The sequence below is a fragment of the Salvelinus fontinalis genome, chromosome 2 (assembly GCF_029448725.1).
Source record: "Salvelinus fontinalis isolate EN_2023a chromosome 2, ASM2944872v1, whole genome shotgun sequence".
Lineage (NCBI taxonomy): Eukaryota > Metazoa > Chordata > Actinopteri > Salmoniformes > Salmonidae > Salvelinus > Salvelinus fontinalis.
The window spans coordinates 14,262,488-14,284,671 of NC_074666.1; the positions used below are offsets into that span (position 1 = coordinate 14,262,488).

A 22,184-nucleotide genomic window follows, 5' to 3' on the forward strand; every position below is an offset into this window, starting at 1 on the left:
CAGAGGTAACATAGCAGAGGTAACATAGCAGAGGTAACATAGCAGAGACAACATAGCAGGGACAACATAGCAGAGGTAACATAGCAGAGACAACATAGCAGAGACAACATAGCAGAGACAACATAGCAGAGGTAACATAGCAGAGGCAACATAGCAGAGGTAACATAGCAGGGACAACATAGCAGAGACAACATAGCAGAGACAACATAGCAGGGACAACATAGCAGAGGTAACATAGCAGAGGTAACATAGCAGAGGTAACATAGCAGAGGTAACATAGCAGGGACAACATAGCAGAGGTAACATAGCAGAGGTAACATAGCAGAGGTAACATAGCAGGGGTAACATAGCAGAGGCAACATAGCAGAGGTAACATAGCAGAGACAACATAGCAGAGACAACATAGCAGAGGTAACATAGCAGAGACAACATAGCAGAGACAACATAGCAGAGGTAACATAGCAGGGGTAACATAGCAGAGGCAACATAGCAGAGGTAACATAGCAGAGACAACATAGCAGAGACAACATAGCAGAGGTAACATAGCAGAGGTAACATAGCAGAGGTAACATAGCAGAGGTAACATAGCAGAGGTAACATAGCAGGGGTAACATAGCAGAGGCAACATAGCAGGGGTAACATAGCAGAGACAACATAGCAGGGACAACATAGCAGGGACAACATAGCAGGGACAACATAGCAGAGACAACATAGCAGAGACAACATAGCAGGGGTAACATAGCAGAGACAACATAGCAGGGGTAACATAGCAGAGGCAACATAGCAGGGGTAACATAGCAGAGACAACATAGCAGGGACAACATAGCAGAGGTAACATAGCAGAGGTAACATAGCAGAGGTAACATAGCAGAGGTAACATAGCAGAGACAACATAGCAGGGACAACATAGCAGGGACAACATAGCAGGGACAACATAGCAGAGACAACATAGCAGAGACAACATAGCAGGGGTAACATAGCAGAGACAACATAGCAGGGGTAACATAGCAGAGGCAACATAGCAGGGGTAACATAGCAGAGACAACATAGCAGGGACAACATAGCAGGGACAACATAGCAGGGACAACATAGCAGGGACAACATAGCAGGGGTAACATAGCAGAGACAACATAGCAGGGGTAACATAGCAGAGGCAACATAGCAGGGGTAACATAGCAGAGACAACATAGCAGGGACAACATAGCAGGGACAACATAGCAGGGACAACATAGCAGGGACAACATAGCAGGGACAACATAGCAGGGGTAACATAGCAGAGACAACATAGCAGGGACAACATAGCAGGGACAACATAGCAGAGACAACATAGCAGAGGTAACATAGCAGAGGCAACATAGCAGAGGTAACATAGCAGAGACAACATAGCAGAGACAACATAGCAGAGACAACATAGCAGGGACAACATAGCAGAGACAACATAGCAGAGGTAACATAGCAGAGGCAACATAGCAGAGGTAACATAGCAGAGACAACATAGCAGAGACAACATAGCAGAGACAACATAGCAGGGACAACATAGCAGGGACAACATAGCAGGGGTAACATAGCAGAGGCAACATAGCAGAGGTAACATAGCAGAGACAACATAGCAGAGGTAACATAGCAGAGGCAACATAGCAGAGGTAACACAGGAGATGCTAGAAAGAAGCCTGTACCAACGGCCACCGTCTATCCCTCTGCATTTTACAAATAAACTGCAGATCAGAAAATAAGCACAATCTTGGGTGATTAACTACAGAAATACAAGTGGGATTGCAGAATTCTTAACACAGGTCCTGGCTATGATGACAACGCCAAAATATAATGATATCCCGAGTGCAGACATTCCCTGCTGATTCCAGTGATCCTCTGTGTACAGTATGTGACACATTGAGTGAGGCTAGATGTGCCCTGCAGTACCCCCTGCCTGTTTCATTATCTATAACAAAACATCTATAGTGTCTTGGCCGTTAAGAAAGGACCAAGGTTGCATCTCCTTTACAACCTAGTGTCCAGTCCTGTTTCGCAGCTCAATAAACTCACATAGTATTAATGATCCATGCCTAGTTAAATAAAGGTTAAATTATTTATTTTTATTTTTATTTTAGATCCATTCATTTTACTGTACATAATGATTCGATACAATGAGCACATCGCCGTATACAGTATGCCTCAGCATTTAAAACAATATCACTTAATTTCTTATTTCAAACAGCTATGTATATTAATGAGTATGGTATGGCCATCTCAGTAAATGTTAGCCGACATAAAGTGCAAATGACAATCATAAAGACTGGGAAGGCTCATCACCTCTGAGTGTAAACTCATGGCTGAATAAGATTTATTTCAATTATGTTTCTTGTAAACTGTTAAAATCAGCATTGTTGTGATTATGACCAAATAAATACAATGTCATATCTATGTCTATATAGAGCTAGCTGTCATATCTATATCTATATAGAGCTAACTGTCATATCTATGTCTATATAGACCTAGCTGTCATATCTATATCTATATAGAGCTAACTGTCATATCTATATCTATATATAGATACTGGTGTATTGACTGGTGTATTGACTGGTGTATTGACTGGCTGGTGTATTGATTAGTCTATTGACTAGTGTATTGACTGGTGTACTGACTGGTGTATTGATTGGTGTATTGACTAGTGTATTGACTGGTGTACTGACTGGTGTATTGATTGGTGTATTGACTAGTGTACTGACTGGTGTATTTATTGGTGTATTGACTAGTGTACTGACTGGTGTATTGACTGGTGTATTGACTGACTGATGTACTGACTGTCGTTCTGACTGGTGTATTGACTGACTGATGTACTGACTGTCGTTCTGACTGGTGTATTGACTGACTGATGTACTGACTGTCGTTCTGACTAGTGTATTGACTGGTGTACTGACTGGTGTATTGACTGGTGTATTGACTGACTGATGTACTGACTGTCGTTCTGACTGGTGTTCTGACTGGTGTTCTGACTGGTGTACTGACTGATGTATTGCCTCATGTATTAACTGGCTGCTGTACTGACTGGTGTGTTGATTGGTGTTTTGACTGGTGTATTGACTGACTGGTGTATTGACTGACTGGTGTATTGACTGACTGGTGTACTGACTGGTGTATTGACTAGTGTATTGACTGGTGTATTGACTAGTGTATTGACTAGCGTATTGACTAGTGTATTGACTGGTGTATTGACTGACTGGTGTATTGACTGACTGGTGTATTGACTGACTGGTGTATTGACTGACTGGTGTTTTGACTGACTGGTGTATTGACTAGTGTATTGACTAGTGTATTGACTAGTGTATTGACTAGCGTATTGACTAGTGTATTGACTGACTGGTGTATTGACTGGTGTATTGACTGACTGGTGTATTGACTGACTGGTGTATTGACTGACTGGTGTTTTGACTGACTGGTGTATTGACTAGTGTATTGACTAGTGTATTGACTAGCGTATTGACTAGCGTATTGACTAGTGTACTGACTGGTGTATTGACTGACTGGTGTATTGACTAGTGTATTGACTAGTGTATTGACTAGCGTATTGACTAGTGTATTGACTAGTGTATTGACTGGTGTATTGACTAGTGTATTGACTAGTGTATTGACTAGTGTATTGACTGGTGTATTGACTGGTGTATTGACTGGTGTATTGACTAGTGTATTGACTGGTGTATTGACTAGTGTATTGACTGGTGTATTGACTGACTGGTGTATTGACTGACTGGTGTATTGACTGACTGGTGTATTGACTGACTGGTGTTTTGACTGACTGGTGTATTGACTAGTGTATTGACTAGTGTATTGACTAGCGTATTGACTAGCGTATTGACTAGTGTACTGACTGGTGTATTGACTGACTGGTGTATTGACTGGTGTATTGACTGACTGGTGTATTGACTGACTGGTGTATTGACTGACTGGTGTACTGACTAGTGTATTGACTAGTGTATTGACTGGTGTTTTGACTGGTGTATTGACTGGTGTATTGACTAGTGTATTGACTGGTGTACTGACTGACTTGTGTATTGACTAGTGTACTGACTGACTAGTGTATTGACTGGTGTATTGACTGGCTGGTGTATTTACTGACTGGTGTACTGACTGACTAGTGTATTGACTAGTGTATTGACTGACTAGTGTATTGACTTGTGTACTGACTGACTAGTGTATTGACTGGTGTATTGACTGACTAGTGTATTGACTGGTGTACTGACTGACTAGTGTATTGACTAGTGTACTGACTGACTAGTGTATTGACTAGTGTACTGACTGACTAGTGTATTGACTGATTAGTGTATTGACTGGTGTACTGACTGACTGGTGTACTGACTGACTAGTGTATTGACTGACTAGTGTATTGACTGACTAGTGTATTGACTGACTGGTGTACTGACTGACTGGTGTACTGACCGGTGTACTGACTGACTGGTGTACTGACTGACTGGTGTATTGATTGGTGTTCTGGCTTGTTCTTTTTTGGGGCAAAAGTTGTTAAGGCATTTTGTGAAAACAACAGTGAGGAAATTGAACATGAATCCGTGCAGCAGCAGGTCTCGCTTTCACGTCCATGAAATATTGTCTTTAATTAATACTTACATAACCTTTATATCACCTCTCCTCTCTGTTCTCTGTTCTCCAACTCCCTTTGTTGTGGCGAAGAAGTTTGGCTCAAGTTAGACTATTGCGCCATTGAACTAGTAGAGAGTGAACCGACACACAAAGAGGAGAATGAAGTTTGGGAGGAATAGCCTTGTGTGACTGGAGGAAAATCAATGCCTATTTTCACTCCAAAGGTTTTCTTGCCCTCAATTAATTAGTTCAATCACTTTGAACTGAGGCCGTAGTGGATTCTGTTGGGGGGTTTCTTTCAGTTTTCTTTGTTGTTGTGAAGTTGCTTTGAACAAGACGTGAGGTTGGCTAGGAGGAGTTGTCGTTTGATTAAACTTTTTGACGTTAAATCTGTCCTCCAGAGCTGGGTTTGAGGCGTCTTTTTAAAAAAAAAACATTTTTCCTGGCCGTGCTCCCTGAAATTAAAAAATTGATTTTTATTTCATCTTCGCTCTCTCTTTCTTCTCTTTCTTGGGACACCTGTCTTAACCCTTTATGGGATTTATGAAGTTAAAGGGAACACTAGAGCAGTATACCATGGCAGACATAGGACAGCTCAATATAGTATAATATAATATAATACTGTAGTAGACATAGGACAGCTCAATATAATACAATACTGTAGTAGACATAGGACAGCTCAATATAATTGTAACGGCAGTCTAGCTCTTCCTCCTCCTCAGACGAGGAGAGGCGAGAAGGATCTGAGGACCAATGTGCAGCGTGGTAATTTTCCATTATGAATTTAATAGACAGGACGAAACACGAAGAACACTTGAATAATTTACAAAACAACAAACGACGTTAAACAGACCTGAACATGAGAACTACATAGAACGAAGAACGCATGAACAGGAAAAGAACGAACGAGACGAGACGAGACAGTACCGTGTGGTGCAACTAACACAGACACAGCGATAATCACCCACAAACAAACAGTGAGAACAGCCTACCTTAATATGGTTCTCAATCAGAGGAAACGTCAAACACCTGCCTCTAATTGAGAACCATATCAGGCAACACATTAACCCAACATAGAAACACATAACATAGACTACCCACCCCAACTCACGCCCTGACCAACTAAACACATACAAAAACAACAGAAAACAGGTCAGGAACGTGACAATAATATAATACTCTAGTAGACAAAGGACAGCTCAATATAATATAATACTGTAGTAGACATAGGACAGCTCAATATAATATAATACAATACTGTAGTAGACATAGGACAGCTCAATATAATATAATACTGTAGTAGACATAGGACAGCTCAATATAATATAATACTATAGTAGACATAGGACAGCTCAATATAATATAATACTGTAGTAGACATAGGACAGCTCAATATAATATAATACTATAGTAGACATAGGACAGCTCAATATAATATAATACTATAGTAGACATAGGACAGCTCAATATAATATAATACTGTAGTAGACATAGGACAGCTCAATATAATATAATACTATAGTAGACATAGGACAGCTCAATATAATATAATACTATAGTAGACATAGGACAGCTCAATATAATATAATACAATACTGTAGTAGACATAGGACAGCTCAATATAATATAATACAATACTGTAGTAGACATAGGACAGCTCAATATAATATAATACTGTAGTAGACATAGGACAGCTCAATATAATATAATACTGTAGTAGACATAGGACAGCTCAATATAATATAATACAATACTGTAGTAGACATAGGACAGCTCAATATAATATAATACTGTAGTAGACATAGGACAGCTCAATATATACAATACTGTAGTAGACATAGGACAGCTCAATATAATATAATACTGTAGTAGACATAGGACAGCTCAATATAATATAATACTGTAGTAGACATAGGACAGCTCAATATAATATAATACAATACTGTAGTAGACATAGGACAGCTCAATATAATATAATACTGTAGTAGACATAGGACAGCTCAATATAATATAATACAATACTGTAGTAGACATAGGACAGCTCAATATAATATAATACTGTAGTAGACATAGGACAGCTCAATATAATATAATACTGTAGTAGACATAGGACAGCTCAATATAATATAATACTGTAGTAGACATAAGACAGCTCAACACTACCTGTGTTTCTTAGGAATAGCTAAGGACAACACTGTATGCCTACGTAATGCTTATGGGTGAGTTATGTATTGGTTGTGTGTTAGGAATAGCTAAGGACAATACTGTATGCCTACGTAATGCTTATGGGTGAGTTATGTATTGGTTGTGAATGTGTTAGGAATTCCAAATGCCTTTATGGTGTTACCAAATACACTCACTGTAATTGATCAAGACAGTTACCATCGAAAACAGTCACATTTAACAGCGGACACCGTCAAGACATTCAGCAATGTTAAATCAAGTCTGTATGTCAAACGAGCATTGACGTTAGTATAGAGACAATTGAGGCAGTGGTTCTTGGTTTTATATTTTATTTTTATTTATTTATTTTATTTTTTATTTCACCTTTATTTAACCAGGTAGGCAAGTTGAGAACACATTCTCATTTACAACTGCGACCTGGCCAAGATAAAGCAAAGCAGTTCGACACATACAACAACACAGAGTTACACATGGAGGAAAACAAACATACAGTCAATAATACAGTAGAAAAATAAGTCTATATACAATGTGAGAAAGTGAGGTGAGATAAGGGAGGTGAAGGCAAAAAAAAGGCCATGGTGGCAAAGTAAATACAATATAGCAAGTAAAACACTGGAATGGTTGATTTGCAGTGGAAGAATGTGCAAAGTAGAGATAGAAATAATGGGGTGCAAAGGAGCAAAATTTAAAATTTAAAAATTATAATATACAGTCAATACCCTCAACATTATCTTGGCTCTGGCACCTTCACCTCTCTTTTTTGACGAGATTGTGTGTGTGTGTGTGTGTGTGTGTGTGTGTGTGTGTGTGTGTGTGTGTGTGTGTGTGTGTGTGTGTGTGTGTGTGTGTGTGTGTGTGTGTGTGTGTGTGTGTGTGTGTGTGTGTGTGTGTGTGCGTGCAGTGGTGGAAAAAGTACCCAACTGTCATACTTGAGTAAAAGTAAAGATACCTTAATAGAAAATGGCTTAAGGAAAAGTGAAAGTAACACAGGAAAATTCTACTTGGGTAAAATTCGAAACGTATTTGGTTTTAAATATACTTATCATACACCAGTCTTCATTAAATAATACCCATAAAACACAAGTCTCAACGTCCAAAGTGAAGAGGCGACTCCGGGATGCTGGCCTAGGCAGAGTTGTAAAGAAAAATCCATATCTCAGACTGGCCAATAAAAAGAAAAGATTAAGAAAGGCAAAAGATTACAGACACTGGACAGAGGAAGTCTGCCTAGAAGGCCAGCATCCCGGAGTCGCCTCTTCATTGTTGACTTTGAGACTGGTGTTTTGCGGGTACTATTTAATGAAGCTGCCAGTTGAGGACTTGTGAGGCGTCTGTTTCTCAAACTAGACACTCTGATGTACTTGTCCTCTTGCTCAGTTGTGCACTGGGGCCTCCCACTCCTCTTTCTATTCTGGTTAGGGCCAGTTTGCGCTGTTCTGTGAAGGGAGTAGTATACAGCGTTGTACGAGATCTTCCGTTTCTTGGCAATTTCTCACATGGAATAGCCTTCATTTGTAACAAGAATAGACTGAAGAGTTTCAAAAGAAAGTTATTTGTTTCTGGCCATTTTGAGCCTGTTATCAAACCCGCAAATGCTGATGCTCCAGATACTCAACTAGTCTAAAGAAGGACAGTGTTATTGCTTCTTTAATTAGAACAACAGTTTTCAGCTGTGCTAACATAATTGCAAAAGGGTTTTCTCATAATCAATTAGCCTTTTAAAATGATAAACTTGGATTAGCTAATACAGCGTGCCATTGGAACATAGGAGTGATGGTTGCTGATGATGGGCCTCTGTACGCCTATGTAGATATTCCATTAAAAATCAGCCGTTTCCAGCTACAATAGTCATTCACAACATAAACAATGCCTACACTGTATTTCTGATCAATTTGATGCTATTTTAATGGACAAAAAATATGCTTTTCTTTAAAAAACAAGGACAGTTCTAAGTGACCCAAAACTTTTGAAAGGTAGTGTAGCATGACTGATATCCTGAGAAATTGAAAAGGCAATTGCAATAACAGCAAAAACACCAATGACTGTTTCCTGAATGACTGTTTGAATGACTGTTTCCTGAATGACTGTCTTAATGACTGTATCCTGCATGACTGTTTGAATGACTGTTTCCTGAATGACTGTCTTAATGACTGTTTCCTGCATGAGTGTCTTAATGACTGTATCCTGCATGACTGTTTGAATGACTGTTTCCTGTATGACTGTTTGAATTACTGTTTCCTGAATGACTGTTTGAATGACTGTTTCCTGAATGACTGTTTGAATGACTGTATCCTGCATGACTGTTTGAATGACTGTATCCTGCATGACTGTTTGAATGACTGTTTCCTGTATGACTGTTTGAATGACTGTTTCCTGAATGACTGTTTGAATGACTGTTTCCTGAATGACTGTTTGAATGATTGTTTCCTGAATGACTGTTTGAATGACTGTTTCCAAAACAACTGTTTCCTGTATGACTGTTTGAATGACTGTTTCCTGAATGACTGTTTGAATGACTGTTTCCTGAATGACAGTTTGAATGACTGTTTCCTGTATGACTGTTTGAATGACTGTTTCCTGAATGACTGTTTGAATGATTGTTTCCTGAATGACTGTTTGAATGACTGTTTCCAAAACAACTGTTTCCTGGATGATTGTTTATTGAACGACTGTTTAAATGACTGTTTGAATGACTTTTTCCAGAATGACTATTTCCTGAATGACTGTCTGAGTGACTGTTTCTTGAATGACTGTTTGAATTACTTTTTAACAACCGTTTGAATGACTGTTTGAATGACTGTTTGAATGACTGTTTCCCGGAATGACTGTTTCCCGGAATGACTGTTTCCTGAATGACTGTTTCCTGAATGACTGTTTCCTGAATGACTGTTTGAATGACATATCAGAGGATGCGATGTTAAACACACTCTGTGACTGCCTGCCTCTGGTATGGCTCTGGCACTGGTACAGCAGACCACTGTGTGACAGAGGTCCCTGTTAGAGCTTACATAATGGTAGAACTGGCTGGTTCAGAGAGAGACAGAGACCAAGAGAGATTATGTGTGAAGCGCTGTACTGTTACTCTTTCCTAGCTGTGTGTCTGGAGGAGTGATTAATGAGTGGCAGTACAGGAAAGGTGGAGTGGAGGAGTTGCAGCTGAGGCTAGCTGGCTGGGTCTTGGCTGAAGCCTAGCTAGCTGTCTGGGTCTGAGCTGAGGCCTAGCTAGCTGTCTGGGTCTGGGCTGAGGCCTAGCTAGCTGTCTGGGTCTGGGCTGAGGCCTAGCTAGCTGTCTGGGTCTGGGCTAAGGCCTAGCTAGCTGTCTGGGTCTGGGCTAAGGCCTAGCTAGCTGTCTGGGTCTGGGATGAGGTGTAGCTAGCTGTCTGGGTCTGGGCTGAGGCCTAGCTAGCTGTCTGAGTCTGGGCTGAGGCCTAGCTAGCTGTTTGGGTCTGGGCTAAGGCCTAGCTAGCTGTCTGGGTCTGGGCTAAGGCCTAGCTAGCTGTCTGGGTCTGGGCTAAGGCCTAGCTAGCTGTCTGGGTCTGGGATGAGGTGTAGCTAGCTGTCTGGGTCTGGGCTAAGTCCTAGCTAGCTGTCTGGGTCTGGGATGAGGTGTAGCTAGCTGTCTGGGTCTGGGCTAAGGCCTAGCTAGCTGTCTGGGTCTGGGATGAGGTGTAGCTAGCTGTCTGGGTCTGGGCTGAGGCCTAGCTAGCTGTCTGGGTCTGGGCTAAGGCCTAGCTAGCTGTCTGGGTCTGGGCTAAGGCCTAGCTAGCTGTCTGGGTCTGGGCTAAGGCCTAGCTAGCTGTCTGGGTCTGGGATGAGGTGTAGCTATCTGTCTGGGTCTGGGCTAAGGCCTAGCTAGCTGTCTGGGTCTGGGATGAGGTGTAGCTAGCTGTCTGGGTCTGGGCTAAGGCCTAGCTAGCTGTCTGGGTCTGGGATGAGGTGTAGCTAGCTGTCTGGGTCTGGGCTAAGTCCTAGCTAGCTGTCTGGGTCTGGGATGAGGTGTAGCTAGCTGTCTGGGTCTGGGCTAAGGCCTAGCTAGCTGTCTGGGTCTGGGATGAGGTGTAGCTAGCTGTCTGGGTCTGGGCTGAGGCCTAGCTAGCTGTCTGGGTCTGGGCTAAGGCCTAGCTAGCTGTCTGGGTCTGGGCTAAGGCCTAGCTAGCTGTCTGGGTCTGGGCTAAGGCCTAGCTAGCTGTCTGGGTCTGGGATGAGGTGTAGCTAGCTGTCTGGGTCTGGGCTAAGGCCTAGCTAGCTGTCTGGGTCTGGGATGAGGTGTAGCTAGCTGTCTGGGTCTGGGCTAAGGCCTAGCTAGCTGTCTGGGTCTGGGATGAGGCCTAGCTAGCTGTCTGGGTCTGGGATGAGGCCTAGCTAGCTGTTTGGGTCTGGGCTGAGGCCTAGCTAGCTATCCGGGTCTGGGATGAGGTGTAGCTAGCTGTCTGGGTCTGGGCTGAGGCCTAGCTAGCTGTCTGGGTCTGGGCTGAGGCCCAGCTAGCTGTCTGGGTCTGGGCTGAGGCCTAGCTAGCTGTCTGGGTCTGGGCTGAGGCCTAGCTAGCTGTCTGAGTCTGGGCTGAGGCCTAGCTAGCTGTCTGAGTCTGGGCTGAGGCCTAGCTAGCTGTCTGAGTCTGGGCTGAGGCCCAGCTAGCTCTCTGGGTCTGGGCCAGTCTAGGAACAGGAAATGCAGACACTTACCAGCTATCTGTCTGGGTCTGGGCTAAGGCCTAGCTAGCTGTCTGGGTCTGGGATGAGGTGTAGCTAGCTGTCTGGGTCTGGGCTAAGGCCTAGCTAGCTGTCTGGGTCTGGGATGAGGTGTAGCTAGCTGTCTGGGTCTGGGCTAAGTCCTAGCTAGCTGTCTGGGTCTGGGATGAGGTGTAGCTAGCTGTCTGGGTCTGGGCTAAGGCCTAGCTAGCTGTCTGGGTCTGGGATGAGGTGTAGCTAGCTGTCTGGGTCTGGGCTGAGGCCTAGCTAGCTGTCTGGGTCTGGGCTAAGGCCTAGCTAGCTGTCTGGGTCTGGGCTAAGGCCTAGCTAGCTGTCTGGGTCTGGGCTAAGGCCTAGCTAGCTGTCTGGGTCTGGGATGAGGTGTAGCTAGCTGTCTGGGTCTGGGCTAAGGCCTAGCTAGCTGTCTGGGTCTGGGATGAGGTGTAGCTAGCTGTCTGGGTCTGGGCTAAGGCCTAGCTAGCTGTCTGGGTCTGGGATGAGGTGTAGCTAGCTGTCTGGGTCTGGGCTGAGGCCTAGCTAGCTGTCTGGGTCTGGGATGAGGCCTAGCTAGCTGTCTGGGTCTGGGATGAGGCCTAGCTAGCTGTTTGGGTCTGGGCTGAGGCCTAGCTAGCTGTCCGGGTCTGGGATGAGGTGTAGCTAGCTGTCTGGGTCTGGGCTGAGGCCTAGCTAGCTGTCTGGGTCTGGGCTGAGGCCCAGCTAGCTGTCTGGGTCTGGGCTGAGGCCTAGCTAGCTGTCTGGGTCTGGGCTGAGGCCTAGCTAGCTGTCTGAGTCTGGGCTGAGGCCTAGCTAGCTGTCTGAGTCTGGGCTGAGGCCTAGCTAGCTGTCTGAGTCTGGGCTGAGGCCCAGCTAGCTCTCTGGGTCTGGGCCAGTCTAGGAACAGGAAATGCAGACACTTACATAACCAGGGCTGAGGGAGAGGATCGCCATCTGAAATGTTCTTAGTGCATCCCAAATGGCACCCTATTACCGACATAGTGCACTCCTTTTGACACGGCCTTGGGATGCACACAAACATTGGAGGTCTGCTGGATGTTGTGGATACTTGACTCGATCGTTTGGAGATGGTATGTAAACTAATTTCAGGTCAGATAAATATTTGAATCTGTCTTTTCCCCCGTCCTCTCCATTCTCCACCTCCTACAACAGATAGTGTCTCTAGTGTAGCTGTATTTCATTCAATCTGTGTGTTAGCTACGATTTATTCAGTGGGGCACTTTGACTGTCCCTTAATGGGGGGCTAATGATGTTTGTCTCTAGACTGAATGTTGAATGATGTTAGACTGAATGCCATTAAAAAGTTAAAGAGGGACGTTATGAAAGATCTGCCTTACGCTGAAATGGATTTACCCATGAAGAGAGAAGCCCTACCACCACCCTGCAGTTACGGCCACTGCTGGTAGGCAACTGTAGCTGGTAGGCAACAATAGCTGGTAGGCAACTGTAGCTGGTAGGCAACTGTAGCTGGTAGGCAACTGTAGCTGGGAGGAAACAATAGCTGGTAAGCAACTGTAGCTGGTAGGCAACAATAGCTGGTAGGAAACAATAGCTGGTAGGCAACTGTAGCTGGTAGGCAACTGTAGCTGGTAGGCAACTGTAGCTGGTAGGCAACAATAGCTGGTAGGCAACTGTAGCTGGTAGGCAACAATAGCTGGTAGGCAACTGTAGCTGGTAGGCGACTGTAGCTGGTAGGAAACAATACCTGGTAGGCAACTGTAGCTGGTAGGCAACTGTAGCTGGTAGGAAACAATAGCTGGTAGGCAACTGTAGCTGGTAGGCAACAATAGCTAGTAGCTGTAGTTATAGAGCCCTACAGCAGAGGGGGAGTAATTTGGCAGAGTGCCCGGTCGGTTGACGGTCGGTGTTCGATCTTCAGATTTACAGGAGAGGAGAACTCCCTGGGTCTCGGTGGGTCGGTGGGTTACAACACTCAGGCTGGTGATTTACAACGGCTCTCTGTCCTGAGACTGCCACTTCCTATACAGACAAAGCACACAGCCCCTCACTGCCTCCAGTCTCAGCAGCCCAGTCTAACTACCAGCCCCTCACTGCCTCCAGTCTCAGCAGCCCAGTCTAACTACCAGCCCCTAACTGGCCTCCAGTCTCAGCAGCCCAGTCTAACTACCAGCCCCTCACTGGCCTCCAGTCTCAGCAGCCCAGTCTAACTACCAGCCCCTCACTGCCTCCAGTCTCAGCAGCCCAGTCTAACTACCAGCCCCTCACTGCCTCCAGTCTCAGCAGCCCAGTCTAACTACCAGCCCCTCACTGGCCTCCAGTCTCAGCAGCCCAGTCTAACTACCAGCCCCTCACTGGCCTCCAGTCTCAGCAGCCCAGTCTAACTAGCAGCCCAGTCTAACTACCAGCCCCTCACTGCCTCCAGTCTCAGCAGCCCAGTCTAACTACCAGCCCCTCACTGGCCTCCAGTCTCAGCAGCCCAGTCTAACTACCAGCCCCTCACTGCCTCCAGTCTCAGCAGCCCAGTCTAACTACCAGCCCCTCACTGCCTCCAGTCTCAGCAGCCCAGTCTAACTACCAGCCCCTCACTGGCCTCCAGTCTCAGCAGCCCAGTCTAACTACCAGCCCCTCACTGCCTCCAGTCTCAGCAGCCCAGTCTAACTACCAGCCCCTCACTGCCTCCAGTCTCAGCAGCCCAGTCTAACTACCAGCCCCTCACTGCCTCCAGTCTCAGCAGCCCAGTCTAACTACCAGCCCCTCACTGCCTCCAGTCTCAGCAGCCCAGTCTAACTACCAGCCCCTCACTGGCCTCCAGTCTCAGCAGCCCAGTCTAACTACCAGCCCCTCACTGGCCTCCAGTCTCAGCAGCCCAGTCTAACTACCAGCCCCTCACTGCCTCCAGTCTCAGCAGCCCAGTCTAACTACCAGCCCCTCACTGCCTCCAGTCTCAGCAGCCCAGTCTAACTACCAGCCCCTCACTGGCCTCCAGTCTCAGCAGCCCAGTCTAACTACCAGCCCCTCACTGCCTCCAGTCTCAGCAGCCCAGTCTAACTACCAGCCCCTCACTGGCCTCCAGTCTCAGCAGCCCAGTCTAACTACCAGCCCCTCACTGGCCTCCAGTCTCAGCAGCCCAGTCTAACTACCAGCCCCTCACTGCCTCCAGTCTCAGCAGCCCAGTCTAACTACCAGCCCCTCACTGGCCTCCAGTCTCAGCAGCCCAGTCTAACTACCAGACTGGCCTCCAGTCTCAGCAGCCCAGTCTAACTACCAGCCCCTCACTGCCTCCAGTCTCAGCAGCCCAGTCTAACTACCAGCCCCTCACTGCCTCCAGTCTCAGCAGCCCAGTCTAACTACCAGCCCCTCACTGCCTCCAGTCTCAGCAGCCCAGTCTAACTACCAGCCCCTCACTGGCCTCCAGTCTCAGCAGCCCAGTCTAACTACCAGCCCCTCACTGGCCTCCAGTCTCAGCAGCCCAGTCTAACTACCAGACTGGCCTCCAGTCTCAGCAGCCCAGTCTAACTACCAGACCCTCACTGCCTCCAGTCTCAGCAGCCCAGTCTAACTACCAGCCCCTCACTGGCCTCCAGTCTCAGCAGCCCAGTCTAACTACCAGACTGGCCTCCAGTCTCAGCAGCCCAGTCTAACTACCAGACTGGCCTCCAGTCTCAGCAGCCCAGTCTAACTACCAGACTGGCCTCCAGTCTCAGCAGCCCAGTCTAACTACCAGACTGGCCTCCAGTCTCAGCAGCCCAGTCTAACTACCAGACTGGCCTCCAGTCTCAGCAGCCCAGTCTAACTACCAGACACGGCTCTCTGCTCTGTTGCTGCTGCACTGCCATGTACATTTCTCCTCCCATCGTTCCCCCATGGATCAGAACACTGAGGTGGTGGAGGTACACGTGAGGGATCATGGATCAGGGCACTGAGGAGCTGGAGGTACATGTAAGGGATTATGGATCAGGGCACTGAGGAGGTGGAGGTACATGTAAGGGATTGGCGGATCGCTGCCCTTGCTCTTGTTAGTTGTGTTAGCTGTGTTAGCTGTGTTAGCTGTGTTAGCTGTGTTAGGTGTGTTAGCTATGTTAGCTGTGTTAGCTGTGTTAGCTGTGTTAGCCGTGTTAGGTGTGTTAGGTATATTAGCTGTGTTAGCTGTGTTAGCTGTGTTAGCTGTGTTAGCTGTGTTAGCTGTATTAGGTGTGTTGGCTGTGTTAGGTGTGGTAGGTGTGTTAGCCTTGTTAGCTGTGTTAGGACGAGGTCTGTCTCGAGGTCTGCCTCCTTCTTCCCATGCATTTGTACTCTAACCCAGGTGTGTGTCTTAACATTGGGCTTGCTGTTGCTGTTGGATTCAGTTAAGACTATTTTATTTATTTATTTTTTATTTCAGCTTTATTTATCTAGGTAGGCCAGTTGAGAACAAGTTCTCATTTACCACTGCGACCTGGCCAAGATAAAGCAAAGCAGTGCGACAAAAACAACATCACAGAGTTACACATGGGATAAACAAACATACAGTCAATAACACAATAGAAAAGTCTATATACAGTGTGTGCGAATGTAGTAAGATTAGGGAGGTAAGGCAATAAATAGGCCATAGAGGCTAAACAATTACAATTTAACAATTAAACACTGGAGTGATAGATGTGCAGATGATGATGTGCAAGTAGAGATACTGGAGTGCAAAAGAGCAACAACAAATATATGGATATCCTACCTATGGAAATCATATGGGAGGATCATGTGGGGGGCGCTCAGCCGTGTTATTGGTGGAATTTTGGGAAAGACACCGGAGGGAAACTGTTGTAATTTGCTCAACTTTAAGTTGGAACATTAGCTCCATACAGTTTGTAGGGAAAGTATTATTCCTAGTCTGGAGACATGTTATCTCTTTGTCATGATTATTAGTGGGTTAGAGGGTGTTTTAAAAGGTTATCGTTAAAAGGTTAAGTTTATTGCAGTAGTGAATTTGAGATTTTTATTTATTTATTTTTATCTAACCTTTATTTAACTAGGCAAGTCAGTTAAGAACACATTTTTATTTACAATAACGGCCTACCAAAAGGCAAAAGGCCTCCTGCTGGGACGGGGACTAGGATTATTATTTTTTAAATAAATAAAATATAAATATAGGATAAAACACTCATCACGACAAGAGAGACAACACTACATAAAGAGAAACCTAAGACAACAGCATAGCAAGGCAGCAACACATGACAACACAACATAACAACAACATGGTAGCAACACAACATGGTAGTAGCACAAAACATGGTACAAACATTATTGGGCACAGACAACAGCACAAAGGTCAAGAAGGTAGAGACAACAATACATCACACAAAGCAGCCACAACTGTCAGTAAGAGTGTCCATGATTGAGTCTTTGAATGAAGAGATTGAGATAAAACTGTTCATTTTGAGTGTTTGTTGCAGCTCGTTACAGTCGCTAGCTGCAGCGAACTGAAAAGAGGAGCAACCCAGGGATGTGTGTGCTTTGGGGACCTTTAACAGAATGTGACTGGCAGAGCGGGTGTTGTATGTGGAGGTTGAGGGCTGCAGTAGATATCTCAGATAGTAGAGAGTGAGGCCAAATAGGGTTTTATAAAGAAGCATCAACCAGTGAGTCTTGCGATGGGTATACAAAGATGACCAGTTTACAGAGGAGTATAGAGTGCAGTGATGTGTCCTATAAGGAGCATTGGTGGCAAATCTGATGGCCGAATGGTAAATAACATCTAACCGCTCTAGAGCACCCTTACCTGCCGATCTATAAATTACGTCTCCGTAATCTAGCATGGGTAGATGGTCATCTGAATCAGGGTTAGTTTGGCAGCTGGGGTGAAAGAGGAGCAATTACGATAGAGGAAAATAAGGCTAAATTTAACTTTAGCCTGCAGATTTGATATGTGCTGAGAGAAGGACAGTGTACCATCTAGCCATACTCCCAAATAATACTTGTAAGAGTTGACTACCTCAAGCTCTAAACCCTCAGAGGTAGTAATCACACCTGTTGGGGAGAGGGGCATTCTTCTTACCAAACCACAAGACCTTCATTTTGGAGGTGTTCAGAACAAGGTTAAGGGTAGAGAAAGCTTGTTGGACACTAAGAAAGCTTTATTGTTTAACACAAAATCCAGGGAGGGGAGAACTGAGTAAAAGACTGTATCATCTGCGTATAAATTGATGAGAGAGCTTCCTACTGCCTGAGTTCTATTATTGATGTCAATTGAGAAGAGCGTGTTGCCTAGGATCAAGCCTTGGGGTACTCCCTTGGTGACAGGAAGTGACTGAGACAGCAGATTTTCTGACTTTATACATTGCACTCTTTGAGAGAGGTAGTTAGCGAACGAGGCCAAAGACCCCTCAGAGACACCAATACTCCTTAGCCGGCCCACAAGAATGGAATGGTCTACCACATCAAAAGCTTTGGCCAAGTCAACATAAATAGCAGCACAACATTGCTTAGAATCAAGGGCAATGGTGACATCATTTAGGAGCTTTAAGGTTGTAGTGACAAATACATAAACTGAGCGGAAACCAGATTGCATACCAGAGAGAATTCTATAGACATCATGAAAGCCAGACAGTTGATTATTGACAAGTTTTTCCAACACTATTGATAAACAGGGCAACATAGAAATAGGCCTGTAACAGTTAGGATCAGCTTGATCTCCCCCTTTAAATAAAGGAGGAACCGTGGCTGCCTTCCAAGCAATGGGAACCTCCCCAGAAGGGAGAGACTGGTTAAAAAGGTTGGAGACAGGCTTGGTGATGATAGGGGCAGCAACCTTATAGAAGAAAGGGTCTAAACCATCTGACCCAGATGTTTTTTGGGGGTCAAGTTTCAGGAGCTCCTTTAACACCTTGGACTCAGTGACTGCCTGCAGGGAGAAACTTTGTAGCGGGGCAGGGGAAAAAGTGGGAGAAGCATCGGGGATAGTTGCATTAGAAGGGGTGGGAGATGAGGAAATGTTGGAGGGGCAAGAAGGCATGGCTGAGTCAAATAGGAATCCTGACTTAAGGAAGTGGTGATTAAATAGCTCAGCCATGTGCTTCTTGTCAGTAAAAGCCTACACACATTTATGAGGGTATTTTTGTTTGTTTTTATGTTCATTTTCTGGCATGACAATATTATTCAATGAAGGAGCTGATAAAGTACAGTTTGTAACACTTCATTTTAAGGGGTCGTTATTAAAGTGTAATAACATGTGTAATTACACTGTAACAAGTAATGTAGTTATCTGTAACAACGCATTTTAAAGCTTCTTGAAGTACACATTAATTACAGGTAGAGACCCTTTCAAGAGACACTTCATTTTAACCTGTTAATTCCTGTGTAAGACCTAGTAATTACATTGTACTTAGGCCTCTACCATACATGAAACAGTGTGTTTTTCCTCATCTGGGATGGCCAAGTTAACCCAGTTGGTACACATTATTTTGTTGGGATGTGCTAGCAATAACATTGAGTGGAGATATATTTTGTTGGGGTGTGCTAGCAATAACATTGAGTGGCGATATATTTTCAACAGTGCACACTCATGGGTAATTACAGCCTATTGAGCGTCATCTCTCTGACACCCAGTGCATCCACGAGGGGTCACGACCTTGTTACTGAATCAGACGCATCTGAGAAGAAACAAAATAGTAAGTCTGTTGAATGTAGTGGAAACCTGCCCCTTTGTAACGAGCATGGCAAACAAGCATTCATTGTAATTACAGACCGCAATGACTACCAGTCACGTGTTGTCATTGCATTGTAACTATTGGTTGTTACAGTCAATAAATGTTACAGTTTAATTACACAAAGTAAGGACACTTTAAATGAAGCGTCACCATCGACTTAAGTTCATATGTGTCTGGGTGTGTGTTCACATTTTTCTGGTATTAATAAGAGATGTCCTCTGCTAAACTTCATCAAGCCATTGATTAGTACTTGGTAGCCTAACCAGTTATACAGCAGGTAGCCATATTGAAATGCAAAAGAAACCATATATAGACTACTCTATTCTGCCATTTCAACATGTTTTTCAACGTTCCATTAAAACAATATGATGGTTTTGTGTAGACAAACAGCTTCCATTTTTTGGGGGGGGGGGTTAAGAGCAGACACAGACTGAATGGTCTGATTCAAGGTGAGAGCGGTTTGAAAAGAGCTGAGAACTCTATGTCCAAAGGTTAGAAAGTCTGATACGTTAAATGACGTCAGAAGTAGTATAGGAGAGTGTTCCAAGAAGAGATCATTAGGCCTGGTGTTCTCTCTACATCCCAAATAGCACCCTAGTTCCTATATAGTGCACTACTTTTCACTACTTTTCACTACTTTTCACGAAGGCTTGGTCAAAAGTAGTGCACTACGTAGGGAATAGTGTGCTATTTGGGAAGAAGACGATATTTCGCACAGCTCCTTCAGCTGTCAGATAGGAATGGGATAGAAATGAGTCATCACTGATCGTCATATCAAAGATGTTCTTAACAGATTGAGACATACTGTCAGACCCGGGTAGATCAGACCCGGGTTCTAATAGTAGTTGTTGTCTTCAGGTAATGTATCTGTGTTTGATTGGGAAAAGGAATGGAAAAGTCGTATCCCACCCCTAGGGCACTCCAGGCAAGCCCAAACAAGCATCCCAAGTATTTGAAAAATGTCAAATACTACGTGCACCTATGTCTGGGTTAGATGAAGGAGTGTGGTAGGGTCACCATTCAATCTTTCACTCTAGCATTACCAGTACAAGTATAGCACAGATACCACACAAGTATTAATTATGTTAAAATATACTGTTTGTAGCATATATCTTAAATATCCAATCCTGTCAGCCGAGGTGAAAACATGATGTACTTTATAAGATTATCCTAGCGGCTGAGGGTCCTTCAGGCAGATAAACAGCCACTAGATTCATAGCCCTGATTGGTTAGGCTGTGTATCCATCCTACGTAGATGTTCCTTTACATGTAGCCTGGAATCTGAGGCTGGGGGAGGGAAGGAGAGGAGGGAAGGAGAGGAGGGAAGGAGAGGAGGGAAGGAGGTGACACAGGGAGGAAAGGGAAGAGGGGTGTCCCACTACCGACCACGATCATTCTCACTCCACTGTAGAGTAAACCCATCCCCAAATATTGTGTGTGTGTGTGTGTGTGTGTGTGTGTGTGTGTGTGTGTGTGTGTGTGTGTGTGTGTGTGTGTGTGTGTGTGTGTGTGTGTGTGTGTGTGTGTGTGTGTGTGTGTGTGTGTGTGTGTGTGTGTGTGTGTCACCATGAAGAGGTGATAGGATCTGGGGTCAGGGAAGACTGGTTTCAACCACTCTGTCTAATGTGCTTCTCTGTAGTGACATAATGCAGTTTCCATTAGCCATATGCATATATGCCACCTAACAGACCTCCATCTGCATCAGGAAGACTATATTAGGCTCTTTACCAAGCCAAGACAAGCTTGATAGCAGTAGGCAAAATATCAAACAGCAGCATGCAAAGTTGTGTCACTGAGAGACTTTGAAGTGTATTATTCCTGGGGGAGGGATGTGTGTGGGGGGGGGGGGGGGGGGGGGGGTGACATCATTGTGAGTGTCCCATTCATAACATGACCCCCTTGTCAGCATTTTCTGATCCAATTAGATTGTTCCCTACTCCCTGTCCCCTGTCCCCATCCCCCCATCCCCCATCCCCCATCCCCCTGGCCCCATCCCCATGTTCCCATCCCCCTGTTCCCATCCCCCTGTCCTCCTGTCCCCATCCCCCTGTCCTCCTGTCCCCATCCCCCTGTCCCCCTGGCCCCATCCCCCTGTCCCCATCCCCCTGTCCCCATCCCCCTGTCCCCCCTGTCCCCATCCCCCTGTCCCCATCCCCCTGTCCCCCTGGGTCCCATCCCCCTGTCCCCATCCCCCTGTCCTCCCTGGCCCCATCCCCCTGTCCTCCTGGCCCCATCCCCCTGTCCCCATCCCCCCTGTCCCCCTGTCCCCATCCCCCTGTCCCCCTGTCCCCATCCCCCTGTCCTCCTGTCCCCATCTCCCTGTCCTCCTGTCCCCATCCCCTCTGTCCCCCTGGCCCCATCCCCCTGTCCTCCTGGCCCCATCCCCCTGTCCCCATCCCCCCTGTCCCCCTGTCCCCATCCCCCTGTCCTCCTGGCCCCATTTCCCTGTCCCCATCCCCCTGTCCCCCTGTCCCCATCCCCCTGTCCCCCTGTCCCCATCCCCCTGTCCCCAATCCCCCCTGTCCCCCCTGGCCCCATCCCCCTGTCCCCATCCCCCCATCCCCCTGTCCCCATCCCCTGTCCTCCTGTCCCCATCCCCCTGTCCTCCTGTCCCCATCCCCCTGTCCCCCTGGCCCCATCCCCCTGTCCTCCTGGCCCCATCCCCCTGTCCTCCTGTCCCCATCCCCCCCAACCCCCATCCCCCATCCCCCCTGGCCCCATCCCCATGTTCCAATCCCCCTGGTTCCCATCCCCCTGTCCTCCTGTCCCCATCCCCCTGTCCCTCCTGTCCCCCATCCCCCTGTCCCCCTGGCCCCATCCCCCTGTCCCCATCCCCCTGGTCCCCATCCCCCTGTCCTCCTGTCCCCCATCCCCCCTGTCCTCCTGTCCCCATCCCCCTGTCCCCCTGGCCCCATCCCCCCTGGTCCCCATCCCCCTGTCCTCCTGGCCCCATCCCCCTGTCCCCCCTGGGCCCCATCCCCCTGTCCCCATCCCCCTGTCCCCATCCCCCTGTCCCCCTGTCCCCATCCCCCTGTCCCCATCCCCCCCTGTCCCCCTGGTCCC

At 46.1% G+C, this 22,184-nt stretch overlaps 1 protein-coding gene across 3 annotated transcripts in view; it reads left to right on the top strand.

Annotated features, from left to right (window-relative positions):
- arhgap24 (Rho GTPase activating protein 24) overlaps positions 1-22,184 on the top strand; it is a 213,329-nt gene that overhangs the window by 117,966 nt on the left and 73,179 nt on the right. Inside the window, exon 1 of one of the 3 annotated variants that reach the window (XM_055864403.1) lies at positions 12,401-12,551. The exons of the other annotated variants lie outside the window; for them this stretch is intronic. Within the exon in view, the coding sequence (XP_055720378.1) occupies positions 12,440-12,551 (112 nt within the window). The 5' untranslated portion in view covers positions 12,401-12,439. Of the gene's footprint in view, positions 1-12,400; positions 12,552-22,184 lie in introns of those variants that run through there. 3 annotated transcript variants of the gene reach the window in all.